The 24,782-nt window shown below is 41.1% G+C and overlaps 3 protein-coding genes across 4 annotated transcripts in view; 2 read left to right on the top strand and 1 right to left on the bottom strand.

The window, feature by feature from the left end:
• Positions 1 to 8,967, top strand: part of fryb (furry homolog b (Drosophila)) — a 45,103-nt gene extending 36,136 nt beyond the window's left edge. Inside the window, 15 exon segments of the mRNA XM_034549485.1 lie at positions 66 to 206; positions 334 to 519; positions 635 to 799; positions 1,266 to 1,340; positions 1,622 to 1,792; positions 2,415 to 2,609; positions 2,740 to 2,877; positions 3,049 to 3,263; positions 4,033 to 4,237; positions 4,405 to 4,554; positions 4,704 to 4,802; positions 4,916 to 5,002; positions 5,539 to 5,649; positions 5,866 to 6,101; positions 6,288 to 8,967. Coding sequence (XP_034405376.1) covers positions 66 to 206; positions 334 to 519; positions 635 to 799; positions 1,266 to 1,340; positions 1,622 to 1,792; positions 2,415 to 2,609; positions 2,740 to 2,877; positions 3,049 to 3,263; positions 4,033 to 4,237; positions 4,405 to 4,554; positions 4,704 to 4,802; positions 4,916 to 5,002; positions 5,539 to 5,649; positions 5,866 to 6,101; positions 6,288 to 6,546 — 2,433 coding nt within the window. The 3' untranslated portion in view covers positions 6,547 to 8,967.
• A 467-nt stretch (positions 8,968 to 9,434) lies between these two features.
• On the bottom strand, positions 9,435 to 10,947 carry zar1l (zygote arrest 1-like). Its single transcript, XM_034549484.1, has 4 exons — positions 10,375 to 10,947; positions 9,922 to 10,014; positions 9,774 to 9,848; positions 9,435 to 9,613 (listed from the first exon to the last, which is right to left on the bottom strand). Exons 1-4 carry the CDS (start codon positions 10,945 to 10,947, stop codon positions 9,470 to 9,472), a joined length of 885 nt encoding a protein of 294 aa, XP_034405375.1. The 3' UTR covers positions 9,435 to 9,469.
• A 1,515-nt stretch (positions 10,948 to 12,462) lies between these two features.
• The window catches only part of pds5b (PDS5 cohesin associated factor B), a 28,835-nt gene continuing 16,515 nt past the window's right edge, over positions 12,463 to 24,782 (top strand). For both annotated transcript variants that reach the window (XM_034550104.1, XM_034550103.1), the window contains exons 1-7: positions 12,463 to 12,561; positions 18,289 to 18,416; positions 18,807 to 19,010; positions 19,284 to 19,370; positions 22,970 to 23,067; positions 23,707 to 23,833; positions 24,152 to 24,232. In XM_034550104.1, the coding sequence (XP_034405995.1) occupies positions 18,309 to 18,416; positions 18,807 to 19,010; positions 19,284 to 19,370; positions 22,970 to 23,067; positions 23,707 to 23,833; positions 24,152 to 24,232 (705 nt within the window). In that variant the 5' untranslated portion in view covers positions 12,463 to 12,561; positions 18,289 to 18,308. The remainder of the gene's footprint in view (positions 12,562 to 18,288; positions 18,417 to 18,806; positions 19,011 to 19,283; positions 19,371 to 22,969; positions 23,068 to 23,706; positions 23,834 to 24,151; positions 24,233 to 24,782) is intronic.

Raw genomic sequence — 24,782 nt, 5'->3', positions numbered from 1 at the left:
TAAGCAAGATTAATTTAGTGGCTGCATACTTTGTCACTCACTAAATGTCTCTCTTCATCTCTCAGCTGCTGGATAAGGGCCTTCCCAGTATGCAACAGTCTCTCCTCCAGATCATCTACTGCCTGCTCAGCCACATGGACCTGACTGCTGTACATGTAAAACAGTTCAACGGTGATGTCACCAAGACCATTGAGAAGTTTGTTCAGGTAACTCCTTACCGTACTGTGTGTTAACCAAATCCAGTTGTCCACTCCTTATCTGTGCTTTATTGTGTGATATAAAGTGTGCACTCCTGTCTCTTGTATACTCCATACTGTGTTTGTGATTCCATAGACTGTGCACTGGAAGGATGCCTTAAACATCTTGAAGCTGGTGGTATCACGCTCGGCCAGCCTAGTTCATCCGGTGTACGGCCACTCGCAGGGGGACCTGTCCAACCTGGAGGTCAGCCGGGTGTGGGACGGTTCGGCCAAGGCTCTGCCTGGGAAAACACTGGACTTTACCTTTGACATCTCTGAGGTGAAGAAACTACACCAGTGTTGGAGAAAAAAGACGACTACGTGTCATATATGTTTGTGAGATTCAAACCACTCAAGCATTTTCATACGGGCCCTCTTCACTGTTTTCTTGACAGACTCCAGTGATTGGGCGTCGGTTCGACGAGCTTCAGGGTTCAGGGGGTAGAGAGGGGAAGGCCAGAGCCATGGCTGTGACGCGGAGTACTTCCTCCACCTCCTCTGGATCCAACTCCAACACTATCCTGGTGCCCGTCAGCTGGAGGCGCCCGCAGTCTTCTCAGGTAGAGTTAGACACCTCCATTAAGGTATCACCACATCAACACGTTCAGATCTGTCACGGGTTATGTACATTTCTTTGCGTAACTCTAACTGTTTGTGTTTGGATGTGGCATCTCAATGCTGCTTAATATTTTAACACTAGTTAACAGTCAAATTGTAATATAAAACAGCCCAAATAATTGCCAATACCTTTTACTGTATATCCAATGACATATTGGCAACCTTATTTGTTTTTTTTCTCTGCACATGCTTGCCTTACCTTTTTTAATAGTACAATAAAAACCATGCTAGACTTTGTATATATGTACTGTAAACGCTAAATTCATAGAAACTGTGCTCAACTGATTTATTGATTTTTAAGCATCTGAGGTAGTTAACAATGAACAATCTAAGAAAGAGAAGAGTTTCTGTCTATTCCCTCTTGGAATTATAGTCTTTTATTTCTTTCTGTCTATCTCATTCATACAGAAAAGAACCAGAGAGAAGCTGGTGAATGTTTTGTCTCTTTGTGGACAAGAATTTGGACTCACCAAGAACCCATCTGTAAGCTGCCTCCCATGTCTTGTTTACACAGCCTGTGATGTTGAATTGTTTACAGTGTACAAACAAAAGGGCAGATGACTATTTTGTTTTAGGGAAATTGTGTTCTCTGTATTCTTTTTTTTTTAAGTAAATCTTTTGAAATGATGAATCTTATTAAGGTTAATAATTCTTCCTTACTTATAAAATAAATACATATCTGGAAAGATATATTCATTTATTTTATAAGGAAGTTGTTTATTAACTTCACCAGATGTAAATACCTTTTTGTTCCTTCTTGTCAGGTGATCTTCTCATCGTGTGGCGACTTGGACATGATGGAGATACGGGAGAGTGGTGTATCATCAGAGGAGGGTGGAACCAGAGAGGACACGCTAGACGACACCGCCAGCGAGCAGCAGTTCAGGGTTTTCCGAGACTTTGACTTCCTGGATGTGGAGCTGGAGGACGGAGAAGTGAGATTTATATTTTACTGTATTTTTACAGACATACTTTGGGTCCCCGTTAGTGTTGAACATATGTCTCTTAATTTTTACTGTAGATAGTATAGTCTGTCTCTTCCGTTCCCTTTTACCTTTGATGCGTGTTTAATTTTATTCCTCTGCCTTTCTTTAACAATACATTTGAAATGTATTTCTCTGTCCCTCCTCCTTGTGTCTCTCTCTATGTCTAACTCTGTCTCTCTCTCTCTTCCCCTCGCTGCCTAGGAGCTCCAGGTAAGGTCTCTCACACTGAGCATTTACATTAGCTTTAATCAGCGCTGTGGTGTTGCCGGCTTCTTTGTTTCCCACTGAAAAAAAAAGGATAATTGTGCTTCATCTTGCTCTCACAGCTTTGTTGGAGAACTACATTTCTAACCTTATTGCTATTTGTCATAATGGAGATCAATTCTATTGTGGCTATATTGAATGCAGACAGCCTTTCCAGCATATTTTCATTACATGAATAACATTTTGCAGCTTTTGCTTGTCATCGGACGCTCTTAGACAGCAACTATTCATGTTTTCATAGCAGTACAATTCACTGCTACCATTGCCTCTGCCCTTGTCTTCCAATGTGTGTGTGTGTTTTATCCAGGGAGAGACCGTCGATAACTTTAATTGGGGCGTGCGTCGGCGCTCTCTGGACAGCACAGAGCTGGGTGACCTGTTGGAGGAGAGCCAGCACTCAGGCAGCACCCCCAGTCTGGGTCACGAGGACCCCCACGATTCAGACGAGTCCTCAGAGGAAGAGGAATCTTCAACTAGCCAGAGCCTCTCTCACTCTCAGCTTGTGCGTAGCTTTAACTGTTGGATTAATGCTACATTAACATCCACTGAAGCCTGAAAAATGTTATTGTCCGGATTTGACAGAATATGTCAATCAAAATTATAGATATCCCTTGGTTTCCTTCCTGTTTCAGACGAACCCTTCTCCATCGGAGGAAACCAATCACACTGATTCTCTATCTACTTCTTACGACACATCTGCCGACCCACTATCCCTCAATGCTTCCACACCGGGACAGGGAGCACTCCATGATTATGACGGGGGCCTACATGTGAGGACTAAAATACATAAACATATAATATATATATATATATATATATATATATATATATATATATATATATATATATATATATATATATATATATATATATACACACTCGTGTATTAATACAGATGCAGTTGTTATGCCCTGAAACATGTAATCTGTTTGTCTCCTCAGGGAAGGGTGTGTGGGGAGGATGAAGACACTCAGGCCCAGGATGACGAACTGTCGCTTAGCGCCAATGAGCTCCCTCACGGCTCAGACTGCGGCGAGAGTCTCACCCTGGAGTTGCCGGGGCAACCTATGGATCATCTGCACAATCTGGACCACAGCCTCAACGCAGACTACTGCCAACCACCGCTGGACTTTCTAGACCCCAACTGTCTGCCCAGGTGAATGTGACAGACAGGAGTAAAAGAACAGGAAACAATATGGAATATTGTTTCACTGGAACTTTTTATCAACTGGCAGATTGACTGACATTGGGACTAAACCTCGGTTAAACTGCAGTCCAAGCACTGATTTGTATCTGTCACAACCAGAGTGCTTGCGCAAATAGCATTGGGACAGATTAGGTCATTTATGACATGCTGTCATAGACAATGAAGTGTGGTGTAAATATTTTTCTCAAACATCTAATTTCCATTTTTCATAAATGCAACACCCCCAGTTAAAATAGTGAATAAGCATCATTAAAATAGACTTTAAACCTTGTGTAAGTAATTCAATCACTAAATGAAGACACTGCAATATGTGTGGTTATTAGGTTGCATGCAGATTGACAGTATGTCTCAAACCCTACAAGCTGTACATGTTATATATGCTAGATTAATTATATTTACTTTTTTTTTTCTTTGTTGCCACAATTTGTGTTTGGCATTTATTGTCCCGATTTTGCAGGTATTATTCCTCTTAAATAATTAGATGATTTCTGTTAATCCTGGCCCATGCGATGCCCCCTGTAACCCGTACATTAGGCTATCTTTGAAAAACATTCATACTTTTTAGCCTAATACTACTTGAACAGCAACTGCATTATCCAATTCATATAAATCCATAATGTAGCTGGGCACTTTTTTTGATAGAAAACCTTTTTAGGGGGAAGGTATCAAAACCGTTTTTCTTTGTACCCCCATATCTTTCCCATTTCCATGGCGACAGCTTACGTGATGATGTAGATGACTTGGAAGACCTCGGTTTTCCTCCTCCCCCCTCTCCATTTTTCTCCGCCATCTTGGCAGCCTTCCAACCCACAGTGTGTGACGATGCTGAGGAGGCCTGGCGTTTTCACATCAACCAGCTTGTCACCGACTCAGATGGATCCTGTGCCGTCCACACTTTTCAAGTCTTCTCATCTCTCTTTTCGGTAAATCGCAAGAAGGATTAGTTGGAATGAATAATTCATGCTTATTTTTGTCCCTGTTAGTAACTATTTTGCTCTTTTTTTCTCGTCAAGCAAACTCATATCCAATAGAATTTACATGCATGTATGTGGACCTGTACAACAATTCATCAAACGTTCTTTCTTTCCAGAACATCCAGGGAAAATTCTGCCTCCTGACCACTGATGTTGCTACTTACCTTGGAGAGGGCTTAAGGGGCATTGGATCAAAGTTCCAAAGGTCGTCACAGATGCTAACCACATGCTCAGATTGTCCCACAATCTACATTGATGCTGACACGGTGAGTATTGCAGACAGATTTGACGAGATCTTGATAACAGCCTGTTGGTTGCATCAGCAAATAGTGATCTGTAAACAGTGGGAAATGGGATTTGTGTTGAATGTGTCATGCAAGTCAAATGCACTGAACTCATTTATTGTTTTTTCCAGATCATGTCATATGGTCTTCTTGAAAAAATGAAGTTCAGTGCACTGGAACTGCAGGAGTACCTGGACACCTACAACACCAGAGAGGACTCTGCTGTATCGGTAATCTAACATCTACACGTTATTTATGTATTTCATGTCAAATGTGTAATGAACTAACAACATATTCTCTTTTAATATATATTTAATTTCTCTTTTTTTTTTTTTTACATCAGTGGCTGAGGAACTGTAAAGACACATTTCCCAGGTGCCCCGGTGACAGCAGTGTGGTTACCTGCCAGCCTGGAGACTCAGAGGAGAAGGTACAGGCAACTTGTGTACAAGTTATTTAGGGTTTACAGGCAGACAAGCTCAACACATGAGTAACCTCAGCATCTGTGCTCTGTAATTCTAATTCTCTTTGTCACACTGAGATTTTTGCTCTCTTTGCATGTTTGCAGTGTGTAGTTTCTTCTCTTTTATCCCCAGCCACCAAGCACTAAATGGAATGTAAAGCTGCTGGGTTTTATACATCATTGACTAATTCTTGTTCGCTAACTGAATAGTCATGTTTTATACTTCGCTGTGCATGTGTTTGATTGATGCTTTGTTTTCCTCTCACCTCACTCTGATGCCCTAACATGCTCTCTCGCTGTCTAGCAAATGGAGTCTCTTGCAGTAAGTTTCTTCACTTCACTGCCTCTTGATAAACTGCTTAATTTACTTTGCACAAGACAATCTGCTAGTCATGTTGTGTGTTTGTATTACTTTGCATGCGTGTGTATATGCTGTATTATTGTGTCTGCATGTTCTCTGCTCCTGATGAAACTGAGCCGCTTTCTTCTTTAATGTCTTCTAGCAATTGGAGCTTTGTCAGAGGCTCTACAAGCTGCATTTCCAGCTCCTCCTACTGTTCCAGTCCTACTGCTCGCTCATTGGTCAAGTTCATGCTATCAGCTCTGTGCCTGAGGTGAGCCAAATCATAGCTCAAAGACATCATTTATAGTCTATACACTGTTCATGGTGTCAACAAGAAAACCTCACTGGCTGTAAATATAACAAAAACACATCAAAGTAAACAAAATATTCATACGAAAGATACAACAAAGTAGCAGCATTGCGGCCCCGATAACTCCGCTCAGAATGCTCCCACTCAACCACCATCTGTTTCCTTCCTACGTCCCAGCTTCTGAACATGTCTCGAGAGCTCACTGATCTGAAGACCAGCCTGCAGGTGGCTGAGGCGGCGGTAGCCAGCGACCTGGAACACAAACACTTGGCCCACACTCGATCACACGCCACCCTGGTGGCAGCCATGGTTGTGCCCAGCTTCCCCACCTCGGAGGCAGCTGTGCAGGCCATACTGGAGTGCCTTAAGAACCATGAGTTCACCAAAGCTGTGCGCTACATCCAGGAGTGCAGGTGAGTGGCAATTCTCTCAAAACTCTTAGATGACAGTTGCCTGTTGACATCAACAACCAGTAGTTTGTGCTTATATATAATATCCTGAAACATCAGTTCGAAATATAGTGAAAACTTTCTTGGATCCAGTGCTTTTGAAGTGTTCTAAATCCATCTATCGCCCCTTATTTTTTATCTTGTTTGCAGGAGGCAGTGGCCCAGCGGCGTGTTTGGTGGCAGCTCAGAGAGCGAGGTCCACACACTGCTCAACGTCTACTTTCGCCACCAGACGCTGGGCCAGACGGGCACCATCGCCCTGGTTGGTTCACGCCAGGACCTCAGCCTGATCTGCTCCAAGCTGCTGGAGCTCAACGGGGAGATCCGCGACATGATCCGCCGTGCCCAGGGTTACCGGGTCGTCACAACCTACCTCCCCGACTCCAGCGCCTCCGGGACCAGCCTCTGACAGGAGCTCAGGAGCCCTCCTCCCCCTCCTTCCCCTCCTTCCCCACCTCCCCCGTCTCTGCAAACATTGACGCTTACAAAACCATCTCCACATCCCTTCTCTTCTCACCCACACACCTGGCCCCTGCCTCCTCCTGTGTACCTGCTGCCCCGCCTGCACAGCAACAGACAGATACCTGCCTACCGTCTTGCCCAACATCAGAACCATATTTAGATCACCCAAACATCTCCACATCCACTGTACACTCTGATACCGCCTTATTTGATTTTCCCAAACCCCCAGACTTGTTCTCATCGCATAGCTTCTCAAACACTCCAGGCCAACCAAATGTTACAATGCCGCACACACAAGAGCCAAGGAGCAGTTATCTCAATGAGAACACTAACCTTTATTATCCTTTCAGAGGACATTCGTCTAACAGTTTACCATTGTTACATAGACACAGAAGCATACACCTCATATTATCTCGTACATCAAGCATGCTCGCGACTGTAGCTTCAGAACCTACTTTGCTCACACACTCGGACACAAACACATCTCCCGATCCCCCTCGGGGTTCACATCTCCCCCATTTCCCCCGCTCTCCATACAAACACTTAAGTCCATCCCCAATTGTACACCCTGGCCATGACACAGTGTTAACCCATGGCTCTGCCGCATCTTCATCCCTTCTTCCTCCCCCTCCTCCCTCTCCCTGCCCCACCGGCCCAGGAGAGGCTGCGGCATGGGGTTGCTGCTGTTCCCTCGGTGGAGCTGCTACGCCCTTATCTTGCTACCTTGGGAAGGTGGGGCACGCCGCCCTGCCCCTATTGAAAGTAGGGGGGCTCCTGAATGCTGAACCGTCAGACGTCCAGACCTAAGACGTAAACTTACCATACCAGAGGACCTAAAGAGCTTAGACTTCTATGAATCCTGAATGAAACCAACTATCCTCTACTAACCCTCAGATCTATATATCTGAAAAGGAAAGATGAATTCCCAGAGATACTTTTAGATTTTACACTTTAAGAACAAGAACACTGAACCGACTAGATGCTACAGATTGCTGCCTGCTGATGAAGACGACCTGATGTGACTCTATCCAATCACTACGGCTACATGTTGTAAGATTGATGTGCTCGTAGTTTGAGTCCTGCTTTAGGGTTGTCATTCAGCACTAAATCTATTCTGCACCTGAGGACCTGTGAAGGCTTTTAGCTTTGAGTTCTAACTTGATTCCCAGAAGAACTTGATTGACTGCCTCCATCAAAAAGGGCGTAGTTTGCTGTTAGTATTGCCAGAGACAGTGAGGACACTACCTATGACACTAGAGAAAATATCACTGGTAAAGTTTTTCGCTATTGCACTAAATGGAATTTTGGTATTAGTTTTTTAAAAAGATGTTACAGAAAGAAGGTTATGGTTCCGTTTTTTGTCAATGTGAGAGAAAAGGCTGTCACTTTCACTGAGGAGGAGAAACCAAAAGCTGGAATAACTATGGAGGAAATTGTGCAATGCATGATAAATGATTTTCACTGTACTCGTGTCCCTTTTGCTCCCTGAAAGTCTGACCTCTCCAGACTGACTGAAAGACTGATCGACAAAGAGCGGAAGTATAATATTCAAGCGTTTTCTCCTCATGCTGCCCTCGCTCCGTTTATATTCTGTATCAGTGAACCAGCTTGTCTCCCGACTACTGTTGTAAACATTGGTGCACTTATCATGCCATTATCTCTGCACTCCTGTGGCAAGTTGTAGCATCATTAGTGAGTGTAGACGCTGTATATTTATCACTGTCCTACGTTGACCTTGTGTCCACATGCTAGGAGGATGGTGCATGTACACTCAAATACTTTGTCTCTGTATACTATTAATAGGTATGGGCACACAACCATTGTAACATATGTTTGTGTGTGGTTTGTAGTTACCTTACACATAAGGGAAATGCTGACATTCAGCACTCATCGTCGTTCAAAACCAAACCCTGTGCTGATAACACTGAAGTCCAGCACTTCCTGTCGTCAGCCCTTTTTGTGACTCCCTCGTTTCCCCCTCCATTTGCTGTACAAATATTGTTTCCCTATTTATATCTGATCCGCTATAAATCACTCATTTGACTAAGGTTTTATATTGATGTTCTCAAATCAAACTGCCATGCATGACTGTACTGTATGAAATATTTATTAACAAATCATATTTTATCTGAAAGATATGTTTGTATGGAGGTACAAAAGGGAGCTCTAAGCTCACGCGGGTATGGTTTTTTTCTTTCCTGTGTGGGAGAACGTGTGTGCATGCCAAACAAGAAATTGCACATTTTTAAAGCTTTTTAGATCAAGACTGTAGTGGTTTTTTTGTCCACCTTGTAATCACTTTCACAGCCTTTGTGAGTTGATGCTCTGTACAAGTCTGTGTCAAAGTAAAAGAGTAATTTCTTCTGCATTTTACTTAAAACCTTTTTAGATTGCACACAGTTTCTTGACACTACAGTACTGAACACAATCTTGGGGCTCACTCAGTATTTTGTGTTTTGTTCAGGATATTGTGCATTCAAGCAGCATTTGTCAAACCGAACTGAGCTTTTAGAGCTATAAAAAGATTGTGCCAAGTTAAAGAAAAAGGTTTTAAATGAAAGTGCAAATTCAATATAATCTAGAAGAATTTCTCAACTTTTGACATGCAATTTCTTTATTTCATAAATTTAATTTCTTTTTACAAAAATAGTTTTCATTTTCAAGTTTAGCTCCAAGGTTGATGAAGGGAAACAGAACCCTTTTGAGAAGTTGCTTCAAATTAACAAAGAAGACAGATTCATCTACTCGCTGGCAGGAAAATATATGAATCTCTTCAGTCCGTAAGTGGAGGAAACTTCCATTCATGACACGTACAGGTACTAGACGTCTGCTGAGAAACAGGAGATCCCAGAGCGAGCATGCCATGCAGTTCAGACAATATATTTGAAGCTGTAGGTGGCGTCACAAGACAGCTTCATGCCCTTGCAGCGACAACAAAGGTCCTGTCGGTGAGGCCTCTTCATGTTTATGTGCCTCTGCTTCTTCTCACAGCTGCAGCAAGTTTGAGAGCAGCCCTGAGACAGAGGGGATGAGACTGTTAGGGACCGGAGGAAGCAAGAGAAGAGCGAGCAGTCAGAGGACCCTTCTGACTCCTGATGCTCTAGTTTTAAGAAACTGAAGACAAAATCTTGAGGCTTGATTCACATTGCTCTTGGAGAAACCAAGTACATGTACCTTGCAGAGGATGGACTCCACTCTGTAGGGGTTAAAACCCACCTGACACTTCCGGCAGAGCTGCTTGTAGTAAACCTGACCAAAAACAAAAAAAACATAAGTGTGTGCATGCTAAACCATAAATTACAGTGAACAACAAACCAATTACCTTACTGGTTCCAGAGATGCACCACACATAAGCACTCTCCCACCGGATGTTGCACTTTTTGCAGTGGAAAAAGCCATACCTCTGCTCCAGGAACTAAAATAAATAAATAGAAAAAAATTGTTGAAAGGGGCTATAAAAAGAAGCTTTACCTTGTGCCATTTATATTTTCTAAAGCACAGAATGAACCAACATAGGTACTTAAGGTGAGTCTTTATTGCCTTATATTGTGCACCTTAATTATTTCAGTTATATGCTTCTATATGCTGTACATTTCTGAGGTAATATATTGTATAACACGTCATTTCTTGGCCCATGTGTAGAGTGACTGTAAACGTACACGGACCGTTTGGGGAAGATCTTAAATCTTAATGTTCAGAGCTGAAAATGGGTTAACTCATCAAAGTGGAAATGTGAGAAAGAAACTCCTCCGGCTTTCCCGTCAGAGGAACCCACCTGGAAGTTGGACCCCTTTAACGACCTGTGGAAAGTAGTCTTGAAGTCCCGCACCGTGTCCTCGGCACTGTGATCCGTCTCGCAGTCCTTGTCAGACGCGGCTTGTTCGGCGGCTTCAGCTTCTCCTTCGCTTCCATCGTCATCGAGTTGCTTCAAGAAGAGCCGGCGGTCAAACACCGGCGAGTAGATGGAAACGGGCCTCCGGAAGCGCAGCTTGCCGAGCGGCGTGTTGTAGAGCGCCTTCCCGTCCGGCGTGCCGAGCTCGGGGCTCCCGTGCGACTTGGAGGACACGTCATGGTCGCCCTCCACGCAGAACAGCGTTTTGGGACCCAGCGAGCACTGCACGATTTTATCCACTTTGGCGTTTACTTGCACGCCGCACTCCCTGGTGTTTGCCTTCTGGAGTGGAGGGTGTACACTGGGGTGGACCTGGGACAGGATGGCCTTGCAGAGCTCCAGGTAGTTGAGGCCCTGGGGGATCATGAAGCGGCCGTCTCTCTTCCCCCAGCCGCTGTCCTGAGCTGGGACCGCGCAGACGTTGTACGGTGGAAACGTAGACAGGAACCCCTCCATACTGGGGCCATGAAACCAGTCTAAGTTCTTCCAGCTGGGATTTAAACAGTGGCCTTCTTGCAGTAGCCTACTAATTGGTTGATTGAGAACGGGGCTGCGCATCCTCCAATTGAGTCGCCATGGAGAGAAATATGCAAATAGTATGCCTATATTGGTAGAAATAGAGCAACCATAATCTGCTACTGACAACCACAGAGACACACAAGCTCGTAATAGCTCTAAATCATGTTCGTCGGAAATAATGAATGTTGATTAATGTAATGCCTTAAATGTTAAGATCCAATTATACTTTGAAATTGTAATTTCAAGTGGATTGATTTCAAATAATTGTATTCATATGTTCACGGTTATGGCCTGTGTTATTTAAGTGCAATGTACGTCAATTGGTTCAGCCTGAAATTATATTAAATCCACTGTTATTTAGTTAAATTCTTATTTAACAGCAAATATTCATAATGTGCACACTAATCTGCCGTGGCCTACCTCAAACTAATTCGACAATATGCTTTCAAGCTATTCTCTCACACGTATTACTCTCTGGTTAACTATGAATGTATCTCTCATTCTGGACCTGCAGTATAGTGTTTTGGATTTGAGGGGTGCAAATCTGAAACGTTGTATTGGAGCTCCCCCTATAGTTCATATTGGCCAAAGACCCTGCAGAGAAAGATAAAGCACGCTGCTTTATACATGTATTCCTTTTACTTTAATATTCTGTAAACCAGTATAGCAAGACGGGTGGTTGTAATAGCTTAAAATGTGGATTTTGCATGAGAATGATCAATGACAAGTGTAATCAAAGTAAATGCACATAGTGAGAGGAACAAATGTTCTTACATGGAAACGTGGCATATTAATGAATAGGTTAGCAGTGAAGGGAAAGAGGGATAATGACAGGCTAACACTATCTGAGAAAAGGCTGCATGAATAGACGCATTGACTTGACTTAAAATGCCCTTTAATAGACATGGATACTTTCTGATATGAATAGCATTATGGAGAAGCAGCTAATTTGGTCGTAAATACAGTTTAATCGGAAGGAACATGAATATTACCCTAATGAGAGCATTATTGTGACCGTGTTTTATTTATCGGATCATTTACGTATAAAAAAGAAAAGCTAATTTAAAACACAGTCAGTTGCTTCGTTCAATGCTGTCGGAACGGCCTACTGATTTTAATTTAGAGCGAATTGATGCTCCTTATTTTGCAGCCAGATGTGGGCTACTTAACACAAAGCAACTATATTTTATAATAATAATAATAACTGATTACATTTCTGATCAGCACTGATCAGATATAAAAAAATATATAAATGTCAGAAAATCTTTCTAATTACGTTACACTTTATCTAACTGTCCGCTAAGTAATATTTGCGATGGATACTTAATTTTCTTAAATAAATAAATAAAGATGGATAATTCTAGGTTCTTCAAGGATAATACGGGCACCACTCGAAGGCCTACATCCACTCGGCCTATAGGTGGCGCGACACACTCACTCATCGTTTGTACCCACGGGCACAGAATCCACACATATTGGCGCCATTTTGGAGCTAGGAGGGGGAAGAGAGCTGCAGAGGAGGACGCGAGTGATCACAATTCACCGTAACAGGTAAATACAATGCAGACACAAGCTAAATGTTTTTTATTGAAAGGTAGTAATATTTTCCAAGTGCTGTTGCGAACAATGAGGGGCGGCCCGGGATGAATCCGCAAGAGGATCCAGGTCTCCAGCGCTAACAGGCGGAGCGCAGCCCGCCTCGCTCGCCTGTGTTCTCGGCAGCAGCGTCCGATTCACAACGCTGGCTGACCTGGTCCTGCGGCGCATAACGGTTAGCTAGTGACATTTTGGCTGGTTTGCTAGCTTAAATGTCCCCCCGGCGACACGAGCCAACAACGACTCCACTCGGCTGTTTGACCGGGGGTCGGTTTATTTAACGATGTAACGAGATGTTTTGTTACTACATGTCCGCCCTCTTGTCACTGAGGTTTCTGCTAACGTTAGCTCGGTTACGGTAGTCGGTGTTGTCGCCAGCGAGATAACGGCTAACGTTAGCTAGAGGCAGCTCACTAGATTAGCCATGGTCAACATAACGGCAATCTGGCTTTACCACATTCTTCTGGCTGTACCATAGTCTTTTGGCTTTACCATAGTCGTCTGTCTTTACAATAGTCCACCATAGTCCCTTGCTTTACTATAGTCCACCATAGCTTTACCATAGTCGTCTGTCTTTACAATAGTCCACCATAGTCCCTTGCTTTACTATAGTCCACCATAGCTTTACCATAGTCGTCTGTCTTTACAATAGTCCACCATAGTCCCTTGCTTTACTATAGTCCACCATAGCTTTACCATAGTCTTCTGGCTTTACCATAGTCCACCATAGTCCCTTGCTTTACTATAGTCTACCATAGCTGTACCATAGTCTGTGGCTTCACCAGAGTCCCTGGCCTTGACTTACTGTTGTACTCCTAACAACAAACGCCTCTATTCATTGCATGTTTCTTCTTTATCCGCTAACTGACGTTATCTCACGTTGATTTATAAAAGTAACAGTAATCCGGTCGTTTTTTTGTTTGCTAAATTCTTGTTTTTGTGACTCCTTATTTTATTTGTTTGTTTTTTGCAGGGACAATGCACACCAATCAACAGTAAAACTAAGCGAGTCAGAGATGCTAATTTCATAAGCTAACTGTTTGTACAAGGCACTTTCATTTACTGCAGACGTCGTCTCTCATCGTTAATTGTTTATTTATTGTTTAGTCGGCTCCATAATTTATGTATTTACCAGATATTGGAGGAATATTTTACCCTTTCTGATGATGACTGCATCAAACCTAATCGTTTGGCGAAGGAGTAGCGGCATTAGAACCCACCAAGACATGAAGAGTTATATAGTTGGACACGTGTTTCATAAAACTGAGGGGACTAAACTTTGGACAGTCACATCCAGGGTGCTGCAGCCATTAGTTTTGAGAGCACCAGCCTGTGATTGTTGAATCGTTTCACCATCAACACCTCGAATTGTTCAACGGATCACAAGAAGTCTCTGAACTATCTGATTGTAATGCCATTAGAACGTTTCATTGGGTACCCTATAACACTTAAAATCAGTACTGTTCAAGACTTTCCTTAGGGAATGCCGCATATTGATTTGGGGTTGCATTACCAACAACAATTATTGTGTTTTAGCTTGTACATTTATTCTTGCTAAATATAGTTTTAGAATGTCTATTTACAAAAGCACACAGGCACTAGTGTTTCATCAGAAATCATGTTGTAGCATTTCTGGTTGGAGTTATTTACTGGAGGAGTTATTGGTTTGGTCCCTTTTTTTTTAGACCTGATGCTGGCCGCAGCCCTTCAACTTTTATTTTCCAAAGAAAAACGTAACAAAATTATGTTTAGTCTGCAAAGCCACATTTCAAAGTCGTAAATTTGTTTCTCTGAGATGGTTTGCTTGTGTTGCATGAATACAGAGTAAGAAACATGTCGGCACTACCTACTAACATGAGACTTGTCATTCACCACTGTATTATCTGTTTGAAGATGGCATGTCGTATGGCATATATGAAGGTTTAATCCAACCCTGTCTCATTCTCAAAACCTTTGGACTACTTTAAAACCCTCGTTCGCTGCTTCGTTGTTGTTTCTGGCCGGTGGCCTTGACTGGTTCTGATTTGGCAGAGACATGCTCTGTTCAGAAATGTCTATTTAATTTAATTTGGGGATGGGGGAGGGGACTAAACTCTTTCGTAGTGCTTCCATGTTCAGCCAGTTTCCATTGCTTTGTATTTGTGAGTGCCCGATGTGGAGGTTGTTGAGTTCACCCTTATAACCAGCTGGTGTCCAGTCCTCCTACTTCTGTTTGCTGACAGTCACTCTCTTCCCTCTAATCACCCACAGGGTTAAAACAAAGGACGTCTGTGTCAAGGTTCAGATTAGGTTAGGAGAGCTGATCCGAGTATTCATATTTCTGCTGGCAGCTGTGTCAGAGGGGTAAAGTGGTGAGAGCATAAGCAGCTGACCAATAGGAAACCCTAAGTGGGGGAATACATGTATTTTACTTTGATACACCACTATTGAGTTGACAGTCGCTCATGTTCAAGTGCTTTAGTGTTGCCAGTGTGTGTGATTATTTACTGTTGCTTTTTATTCAAAGTAAAATATTCTCTGCTGGATGTTACCCAGACAGCCCCAGGTCGAGAAATACTCTACTCTAATTGGCTGCCAAAGCTCTGTGTGTGTCTGTGTGGTAAACTAAGAGAGAGATGTCCTCAAATTTGGCAGCAGCTGTGGGGTGAAAAAGAAGGTCACACTCAAACAATTTGGCAGCCTGCCAGTGTCCAGTGTATGCTAGTTTTTGTTTTGGCCCTGCTTGCATTTCTGTGCGTGTGTTTTATAAAAGCTCAAGTGCAGCCTTAGAAAATTGTTTGTTTGTTGTTCAAATTTCCGTTTTGTCATCTGGACTCTAAATCAAACCTAGCACTTTTGTCGAAACACTTACCTAGCTTCAGAATAATCAAATCTCCTTCAGTGGAGAAAGCAGCATACTTTGTGAGAAGTAGCAAACAATACTTGGTAACAGAAGAAATGTTATGTCAAATAATGTAAAGTGTTTAGTAACGGTATATATGCAGTGATTTTATTTTTTTAAAGGTAGTATACTCTTGTTTTGCTGAGTCCCCTGGGTGAGGTGGTTGTTTTGGAATGAGATATTGGAGCTCACAAAGAAAACATGCCACATACCAGAAGCCTGGGGTGTATCACATTCTGTCGACTCTGATACTTAACCAGTAAAAGCAGATAGGACCGGGAAAGGACTATGGACCAGGCTGTCAGTATCTGTCTTTTCCTTTGTCTTGACTTTCTGCCCATCTGTCAGGATATGTCAGACATGTATTTCACTATTGTTGTTTTTTATCTTTATGAAATTTGACCAATTACTCTTTAACCGCATTATACTGCAGTTATATCCCAGGCCGGATCAACGCTTTGGGTCAAAATGGTAGATGTTTGTTATTGATTGAAATTGAACAAGGCTGCTGGGCGTGGAGGAGTGTTTGTTGTTAATTGTTTGAAATGGTAGAAACCGGCTTGGACATGATTGGATAATCACGGTGCTTATTTCATTTTTTTTAATTTATTCACATACTGAGTATACAGTGTTATGATAGGATAACAAACTTAAAATGAAGGAGAGCAATATTTTCCTTATTGATTGTGAACAGTCTCCCTGAGCATGTAAGGGCAACACAGCCACTGGACTCTTAAGACTGGCCTAAAAACTTTTTATTCAGGAAGGTGTGTTAAATCACTGACGGCTATTTTCTTTTCTTTTTTACTATAGTTTGTTTTTAACTATGTACTGGCTCTGTGGGAGATTACTTTTGACTTAAAAGTGCCTTACAAATAAAATGTATAATGCAAATTCATGTTTTGATTAATTGTTTTGTTTATAAAATGTATAAATAGTGGAACATACTGGTGACCTTTTCAAATGTTTTGTGCAACAACCAGTCCAAAACCCAAATACACACACACACGCATTACAGTTATTTATCGTTTAACACTTCAAATCACAAATGCAAAATCTTTCCCATTGGCTAAAATGCATTGATTAAAAATCAATGTAAACTCACTACTGATGTGGAGGTTGTGGTGGCGTTGTATGATATGGACAATTATGACACAAAGAAATATAATGCAATAATACTTTAATTTATAAAATGTCAAACTGCTCATCAGTTTCCAAAGCCAACCTGCTTGTTGACCAACAGAACAAAATCCAACAGTATTCAGTTTACTGTCTTCTTTATTTTATATTAAATTACTGATCCAAAACCAAACAATGTATTGTTTAATCAAGAATAATTGTTATTAGTTGCAGCCTTTTATTGAAGGAGCCTATTGATTCGATATGCAAAACTGTGTGACATGACACGATCAGCTGTGACTCAGGGTTGAGAGTGGGTTGTCCACTAACCACAGCGTTGAGCGTTCAATGCGCTCCTCCCATCCACGTGTTGAAGTGGGCAAGGCACTGAACCTTGAATTGTTGCCGAATGCCTTGCTAGTGCCTCCCGTGGTAGCTTGCCGCCACCGTGTTTTGGATAAAAGTTGCATATAAATTTAGCCATTTCAGATATTTTCTTTTCAGAAAACACGGTGGGCTTATTGAATTACAAATACAGCTTGACACTCAATATCTTTGGCTGAGTACAGTTACAATAACAAGACAACAAACAAAGTTTATATTTGGCCATTCAATAATTATTGTTGCGTGTAGCTGGCGTGGGGTTATGTGGTTGGGCAATGTATTGAATTAATTCAGTTATTTTGATGCGTTTTTGTATAATGTGAAATGTCTAAATTGTGAGTTTTCCCTTAGTGTATAACATTGTTATTTACAGTTAAAAGTATAGAAGATGATAATTGGCTACATGATTACTTTTCAGTCACAACAATTGATGTGAATGGTTGAGTAAACTAGTAGTAAACAGACATTTTGAGGCTGAAGGAAAGTTGTTTTGGGTATTTGTGCTATTTCTCAGGCAGTGTCTGAGGCGCTATGTCTGAGACAATAGAGTTTTTTTATTGTAGTCTTCTAATTCATTATTTGCAAAACATCAAACTTTGTTCTACTCAAACCCCTGCACTGCCTTTCTGCTGTAATTAATGCACTGCTGTAAAAATTGCTTTAGCCATTTTATGATCCCCCATTATAAAGTATCATAATTATGTTTTTTTTTAATCATTGCATGTTAGTTCACCATGCAGACTTTTGTAGATTAATGAACTATGACTCAGGCTTTAATTTGCCTGACATAGTTGAGATATAGAAAGTAAAATAAAGTCCTAACGCATGGACAAATGTCTGATAACTTAAATGGACAAAAAGCAGCCGCGAGGAGAAATCGATCAGTTCAGTAGCGTTGCCAAAAGGCAAATGTATTGAATTGAAATTCAAGGCACATCTGCATCATGTGAATGTCCTAAACATGAATTGGGTGTAATCTGGTAATGAAATGGGGAGCATAATGGTCGCAGCAGCTTGCCGTGAAACGTTGGCTAGTTCTCTGAATGCAGAAATGTCATCCCCGTTTCAGCTTGTAGAAAGCTGTTTCTGTGTGAATACCTTGCTGACTATTTCAGAAGTCTCCTCTGCAGCTTTCTTTCGAAGCTTTGAAGTATTATAAAGATGTTCCTTGGGTCCCAGATGGTTAACAATGTGCGCTTTTTTCTTTTTTGGTTCATCAATTCTTCAAGTTTTTAGGTTTTTGGTCACTCTGCCTGTGTAACCCTTTTAATCTTCAACGGTACTTTCTCTTTCCTCAGGCAGTGAAGAGCTAAAGAGAATGGCTCACTCTAAAGCTCGAGTCACAGATGGGAAGGTGACCTACCCTCCAGGGGTCAAGGAGATCTCTGACAAAATCTCCAAAGAGGAAATGGTCCGCAGGCTCAAGGTCAGTGTCTGCTGCTGCAGCATCTCCTCTGTTCACTGTGTGGTCGCACAGATCATGGGGTAATTGTCAAGCATCTCAATATAATATCACTGAAGGCGTGATGGTATAATTATTGTGACAGGCGAGATGTTGTAATTGTTTGTAGTAATTAGTAGTAATGTTTAAGATTTGTTATATTTAAATGTGTTTTTTGGTCAACTTTATTGAAAGATTTAATAAAAGTTAGATTTCACTTATTAAATGAATTGCTACAGAGGTACTTTGAACCTCATTCTCTTGTATTGACTGCACACTTGAGTTAGTTTAAAACTCACCAAGCTATTGAGTCAACTCAGTCACTAACGTCCGGCACCTTCTCTTCCAACATAAAATCCCCCATCCTTGTTCCAGATGGTTGTAAAGACCTTCATGGACATGGATCAGGACTCCGAGGAAGAGAAGGAGCTGTACCTGAACCTGGCCCTTCACCTGGCCTCAGACTTCTTCCTCAAACACCCAGACAAGGACGTGCGTCTACTGGTGGCTTGCTGTCTGGCAGACATATTCAGGATTTACGCCCCAGAGGCGCCCTACACCTCCCCAGATAAACTCAAGGTACGGGGATGAAGGTTTTGCTCAGGCAAATAAAAATAAAATACTGCAAAATCACTGCGCTCCACCAGGATTACTCACTTTTTTAATTGCATAACTCATTGCATCTTCTCTGGAGTATTCACTTAATATTAACTGACACATTGTTTTGTATTGTTTTGGGAAGTTGGCTGAACATTTCTTCAATTTATATACTTATAAGTACAGCTTATCTGTGTGTGTGTGTGTGTGTGTGTGTGTGTAGTACATTTACATGTCCGTTTCTTTCATGTCCAGGACATTTTTATGTTCATCACAAGACAGCTCAAAGGACTGGAGGACACTAAAAGCGCCCAGTTCAACAGATACTTCTATCTGCTTGAGGTACGTGACGATGTGTATGGATCAATACTACGGTTGGAACACATTTTAATCCAGTATCGAATTTGAATCCCTCATTGAATCTAATTTAGGTTTCAACATTTGTAGATGCTTGTTTTCTACAAATAACTACAGGTACAAATATTGCTAATCTGATGTCTCCTGATTCCTGCATTGCTGCACAAGTCGGGTTGTTTGTGTGTGCGGTATAAAATCTCTGCTCCAGTGAATCACGCAACACATGTTTGTGTGGCGGTTTGTCGTGCCACTCGCCTCAAGCGCTGAGAAGAGCTGTAAAAATGTCAGAAGTAATTGACATTCTGGCTTTATATCCTCAAAAGAAATTCCTTAAATCAACAGTGTGGTAGCATTTGGATATCCACACAATGACCAGAGAGTTGTTGTGGAAGACGGAAATGTGCAAAGCATACAGATGAAAGGTGACTGCACAGGGGTCCTACACTTTGAATATGTTTCAACATAACAAATTATCATCCACCCCTTTATGCCCAAGTAAAGGTAAAATCAATGTAACTAACATGTACTAAACTGGATCAATACAGTCGTCCACAACATGGTCCTGTTTACTATCGGGAGTCTTGCAGGTTTATAATTTTACCAACTGAGGAGGACTGTGGGAGGGGCTGTCGTTCTCTCTTTCTCTCTCTAGCCTATTCCCATTAAACCATTATAAATCATTTACATTACACCATAAATACTCACTGGATATAGTTGACGATGCAGTGTTTCCCTTGTGTAACTACAACTCTGAAGGAAATATCACTACATTTATTTGAGCATATTAGTTTACTAGGCTACTACAGATTCGTAATGCAAAATATAATTAAAGGGATGCATATTATGTATCAATAATTATAATCCAGTGATATAGGTCTACCCTTGAAATGGGCCATTCAACATAATTCATATTATTTTTAAGAATATTTTGATGCAAATACTTTTACTTAAGTAACATTATGTATACATAACCTTTACTTGTAACGAGTATTTGTACACTGCTCTAGTAAACAATTTCATCAAACACATCTGTTGTATAAATATGAAAAAAGTCACACTCTCAAATAGGGCTGCACAATTAATCAAATTTTAATCTAGTGTGAAGTGTAGATTACATGTATCTGGCACAGTGATAATAAAAAGCCTTCTGACTTTGTACACATTTTTCACAATATAATGGATTCAGCCAGCGATATATTTGTACCTAGTAAATGACAGCGCTGGCTATAATGAGAAGGTCACGACCCTAAATGATTTGTACATTGCTAATAGAAATAACTTTGAGAGATAGAAGCCTTTTAAAATCGGGGCTTATTGTGAAAAGTCTGTATTTTACTGCAAGTATAATGTTCACAGTGTAGCCGTGAAGAAGATATTTTGGGGTGGTTCTGTCTGCCCCTCTCCTCAAGAATATATTTTGTTTACTTCATGACGGCTTCACTGTGCAGAGTTTGACACTGCAAGGCTGTTTTTGTCAGGTGTGTATGTACAAGCTTGATTTCTGACATTAGTTGGCCGTTGTTGCAGTTTGGAAGCCGATCGGGGTCCAATATGCAACTTAAACAGGACACTTGAAGCCTCCAGAACACAAACTTTTCAGTGAAGTAGGAGACTGAGACAACTTGTGTCCAAGAGTTGAACTTGTCAAATGAACCATATTTGAGTATTCATAGATTGGAAATGAAGTTGAAGGAATAAATGTTAAAAAAAATTTATAAAAAGAAAATAAGTACATTTCATTATGGATAGTTGAACTTTATTGTAGTGGAAACTCCACATTATTCCAAGAAGAATATTTGTATGTCTGTTGGGGATCTTAAAGCAAGACAGTTATGGTTATGTTTCCATGGAATATCAAACCTCCTTTGTGAAACATACTGTATTGTTCTAAATTATCCTGGTTTCACTCTGAATCTTTGTTAAATATCCTTACAGATGAAGTTATCTGGTTTTGGGTTAGTTGCTATTTACTATAATTTTTTGTTACTTTTCACGATCAACAACCTCGGTGTTGATTATTTTTTTAAATGGTCTGATTCTTGAATATTCTTTGTTCTCTTTGTATTAGAAGTAATCCACTGTATATCAATCGGTAGCTATTTGCTCCTATTTTTGTGCATTATTGCTGGTGTAGTGATATTGTAATAGTTTATAATTTGCAACAGAGTCACTTACACAAAACAACACCTGTGCAGGAGTCCAGTTGTTGTGTGGCTTGTTGACCTAAAGGCTCATTTTGTCCATGTAAGCATTGTCAGTTTTGTTTTATCAGTGAATCAGAATTTCACACAGCATTTGACCTCTGGTCTTCTGAATGCATTCACTAATTCATGTCTGTATTCAAGATCTTATGCAACTGTAATCATATTAAATAAATGATGTGGAGGGCAAGACACAAGAGGTAGCAGTGGTGGCTGAATTATATGCACTCTCTTCTGCTGTACAACAGAAGCTTATAGGATACATGTTTATCTATATCTGCATCAATCTGTCAGTTTTGTTTTTCTTCTCCTTCAGGCTGCAGCAGACTCTGAACACCTTAAAACGGATTACATTAATAAATGTTGTTTGCCTTCCAAAAAGTACTATTCTAAATCCCTCAGTATTTGTAGGATCTTTTTTTTAATAAATAATATTTTACTCTGATATTCTTCATTTAATGGTTTGGTTTAGTTTTCAGTCTTAATTGTTTCAAATAGGGCTTTCCCGAAGACCATTTTTTGAGCTGTGGCTATTCAAAGGTTTGAATCAACCTGTAGCGTCCATAACCGCCGTGAGCGAAGGAGAGCTTTAACCTCTCGGTTTGTAGGCAACATGGGCTCCTGTCCTCATTAAAGCAGAACAATTCCTCTGTCACACGGTCAGATGCTTCACCCACACTTTCTTTTCACCTATCAAAATGTGTACATGCTGTTTTTATGCTTTGGTTGAGTTAATGTAACTCAAAGTCAACTTTGCTTAAACCCTCTAAACGGCAGCGTTCTGAGTTTGCTCTCCACGCCTCTCTGGCAGTTCCTGGATTCAAGTATGTGTGTGATGAGGACTCGGGAAGGACTCAGCTAGACTTGTATCCGTTCTCGGCTTAGATAGATGGCTAACGCAACCACATGTCTTAGTTTAATTCAAGGCTACATTTTCCTAAGGGTTCTGTTATTCTAAAGTACTGCGGTTTTTATTATTTGGTTATTTTGTTATTTGTTTAATTTAAAGTGGAATGGAAACCTTAAATATTCTCAAAATGTAACCACCAACTGTTTAAGGAAAAGACTAACACACTACCTGCTCGGCACCGTACAGCCGATTGACACCGCCAGCGACTAGCTGGTGAACACAGTGGTGCATTTTAGCAGCTAAAGGGACAGATGTTTCCTTCAGGAGTAGGTGAAGACCAGAAAAACTAAGCTAAAAGATGATGAATTCACCTGGTGGCCACAAATGCATCTCCAAACAATGGCTAATGTTGTTCTGTATGTGTAAATACCCTCCTTCCTCACCACATTGTTCTTTCATCTTCCTAGTCTGGTACCATTGTAAATTGTATTGTCACTGACATCCTGCCTCCTCTCCTCTCTCCTTTTGTTCAGAACATAGCATGGGTGAAGTCTTACAATATTTGCTTTGAGCTTGAAGACAGCAATGAGATATTCACCCAGCTTTACAGAACACTCTTCCAAGTCATCAAGTAAGTATTTTCATTGAAGCCCGCCTTAGTTTGGTTGTTAATGTTTGTCTCCATATTTGTCGTGGGGTTTGTTTGTCCATATTTTATTTTTCCCTTCCCACATAGCCTCCACTTTTTGCAGTGCAGAATTGGGCTCATCACCATTGGAGCAAAATGATGGTTGTGTGTCAAGGTTGTTCCAACACTGTTGTTGTTATCATATGGGGAGAATTTAAAGCGCTCTGCTTGAAATATTAAAGTGAGCTTGAAGGTGTAGGGGAGTGCAGGCTTCATGTTTGTTTGTGTGTAAGTGAAGCAGTGAATGGGAGGTAATGAGACTAGTAATGCCTGGCAGGACAGCAATTGCTGTGATACAAATTTAGGTAATAAGCGTTACTTTCCAATGTAATGTGATCATTATGAGCAAGTCCACCCATCATCTGTGTGATCAGTGCACCGCAGTCTGTTTGTTTTCAAGATGAGATTCAGTAATTGAAAAACACGAGGCCTACAAATTGCAAGTAAATCTTAAAACTTTAAAAACTACCAAGGAATATCTGACATATTGATTTAGCCCAGCTAATCTTAAATTGCTGCCTCAACAGGAATATTGTATTTTAACATCCATGGTCTCTGACCCTTCCTGCTGTGTTTCCGTAGCAACGGCCATAACCAGAAGGTGCACATGCATATGGTGGACCTGATGAGCTCCATCATCTGCGAGGGAGACACTGTATCACAGGAGCTGTTGGACACCGTGTTGGTCAACCTGGTGCCTGCACACAAGGTATGTGCACAAAATAATGCACACACTCTCAATGTACACGATCACATAAGAACACCTTACACACGCACACATAAACACACACATCATACATTTTGGTGCTCAGTAACTGACATAATTTTCCATCCTCTGTAATTCAATGAGACCCCTGCAGGTGAAAAGAGGTAAAGCAGTCTGTTGGGTACAAACATTCAAATGGGAGTGAAAAACAAGAAATTATGGATTAGACCCTTATTTTGGACATGTGTAGTTTTTGTGATCTGTCTTAACATGCTCTCTGATCTGTTTTTTTTTAATTCGCCAATTGTTTTGTCTGTCTAGAATTTGAATAAACAAGCGTATGACCTGGCCAAAGCTCTGCTGAAGAGGACTGCTCAGGCTATTGAACCGTACATCACCAATGTAAGATTCAATCTTTTTTTCTCTTTTGGATGTATAATCCTTTTCCTAAATTAAACACCATGCCGATGTCTATATCCTGTAGTAGTCATAAACAAAATAAATCCTACAGCTCTACCTGTTATTGGTGAAACAGTGCATGCTGTAGATTCAAAGTTTGTCTCACAAAGCCTAATGGGAAGAGCATGCCACGAGCACTGCCAGTGTAGTTGAACCAAGGCCAAGCACGCCAGAAATGTGTTGGCACTGCCAAGAGTTTTATCTCTGGGCAAAAGATGAAGCTAAGTTATAAGTTGGTAATTCAAATCAGCTGTTGAGCATAAAACATTTGATGCATCCAAATATTTGTGCCGAGGCTCACATTGTATACATGCAGCTTCAGAGTTATGAATTCAGATTAACGGAGGCTACTGGTTGTTGTAGCAGCAGCAAACAAGCTTACAGAGTAAACACAACGTATTAATATTAAGTATGAAAATATGCACAATATATACACAATGCAATAAAAAGACAAGAAATTAAAACACACAGAGCTACTGCGACAGGCACGGCG

The sequence above is a fragment of the Cyclopterus lumpus genome, chromosome 14, assembly GCF_009769545.1.
Source record: "Cyclopterus lumpus isolate fCycLum1 chromosome 14, fCycLum1.pri, whole genome shotgun sequence".
Classification (NCBI taxonomy): domain Eukaryota; kingdom Metazoa; phylum Chordata; class Actinopteri; order Perciformes; family Cyclopteridae; genus Cyclopterus; species Cyclopterus lumpus.
This window is presented reverse-complemented; position numbering and strand designations above follow the sequence as displayed.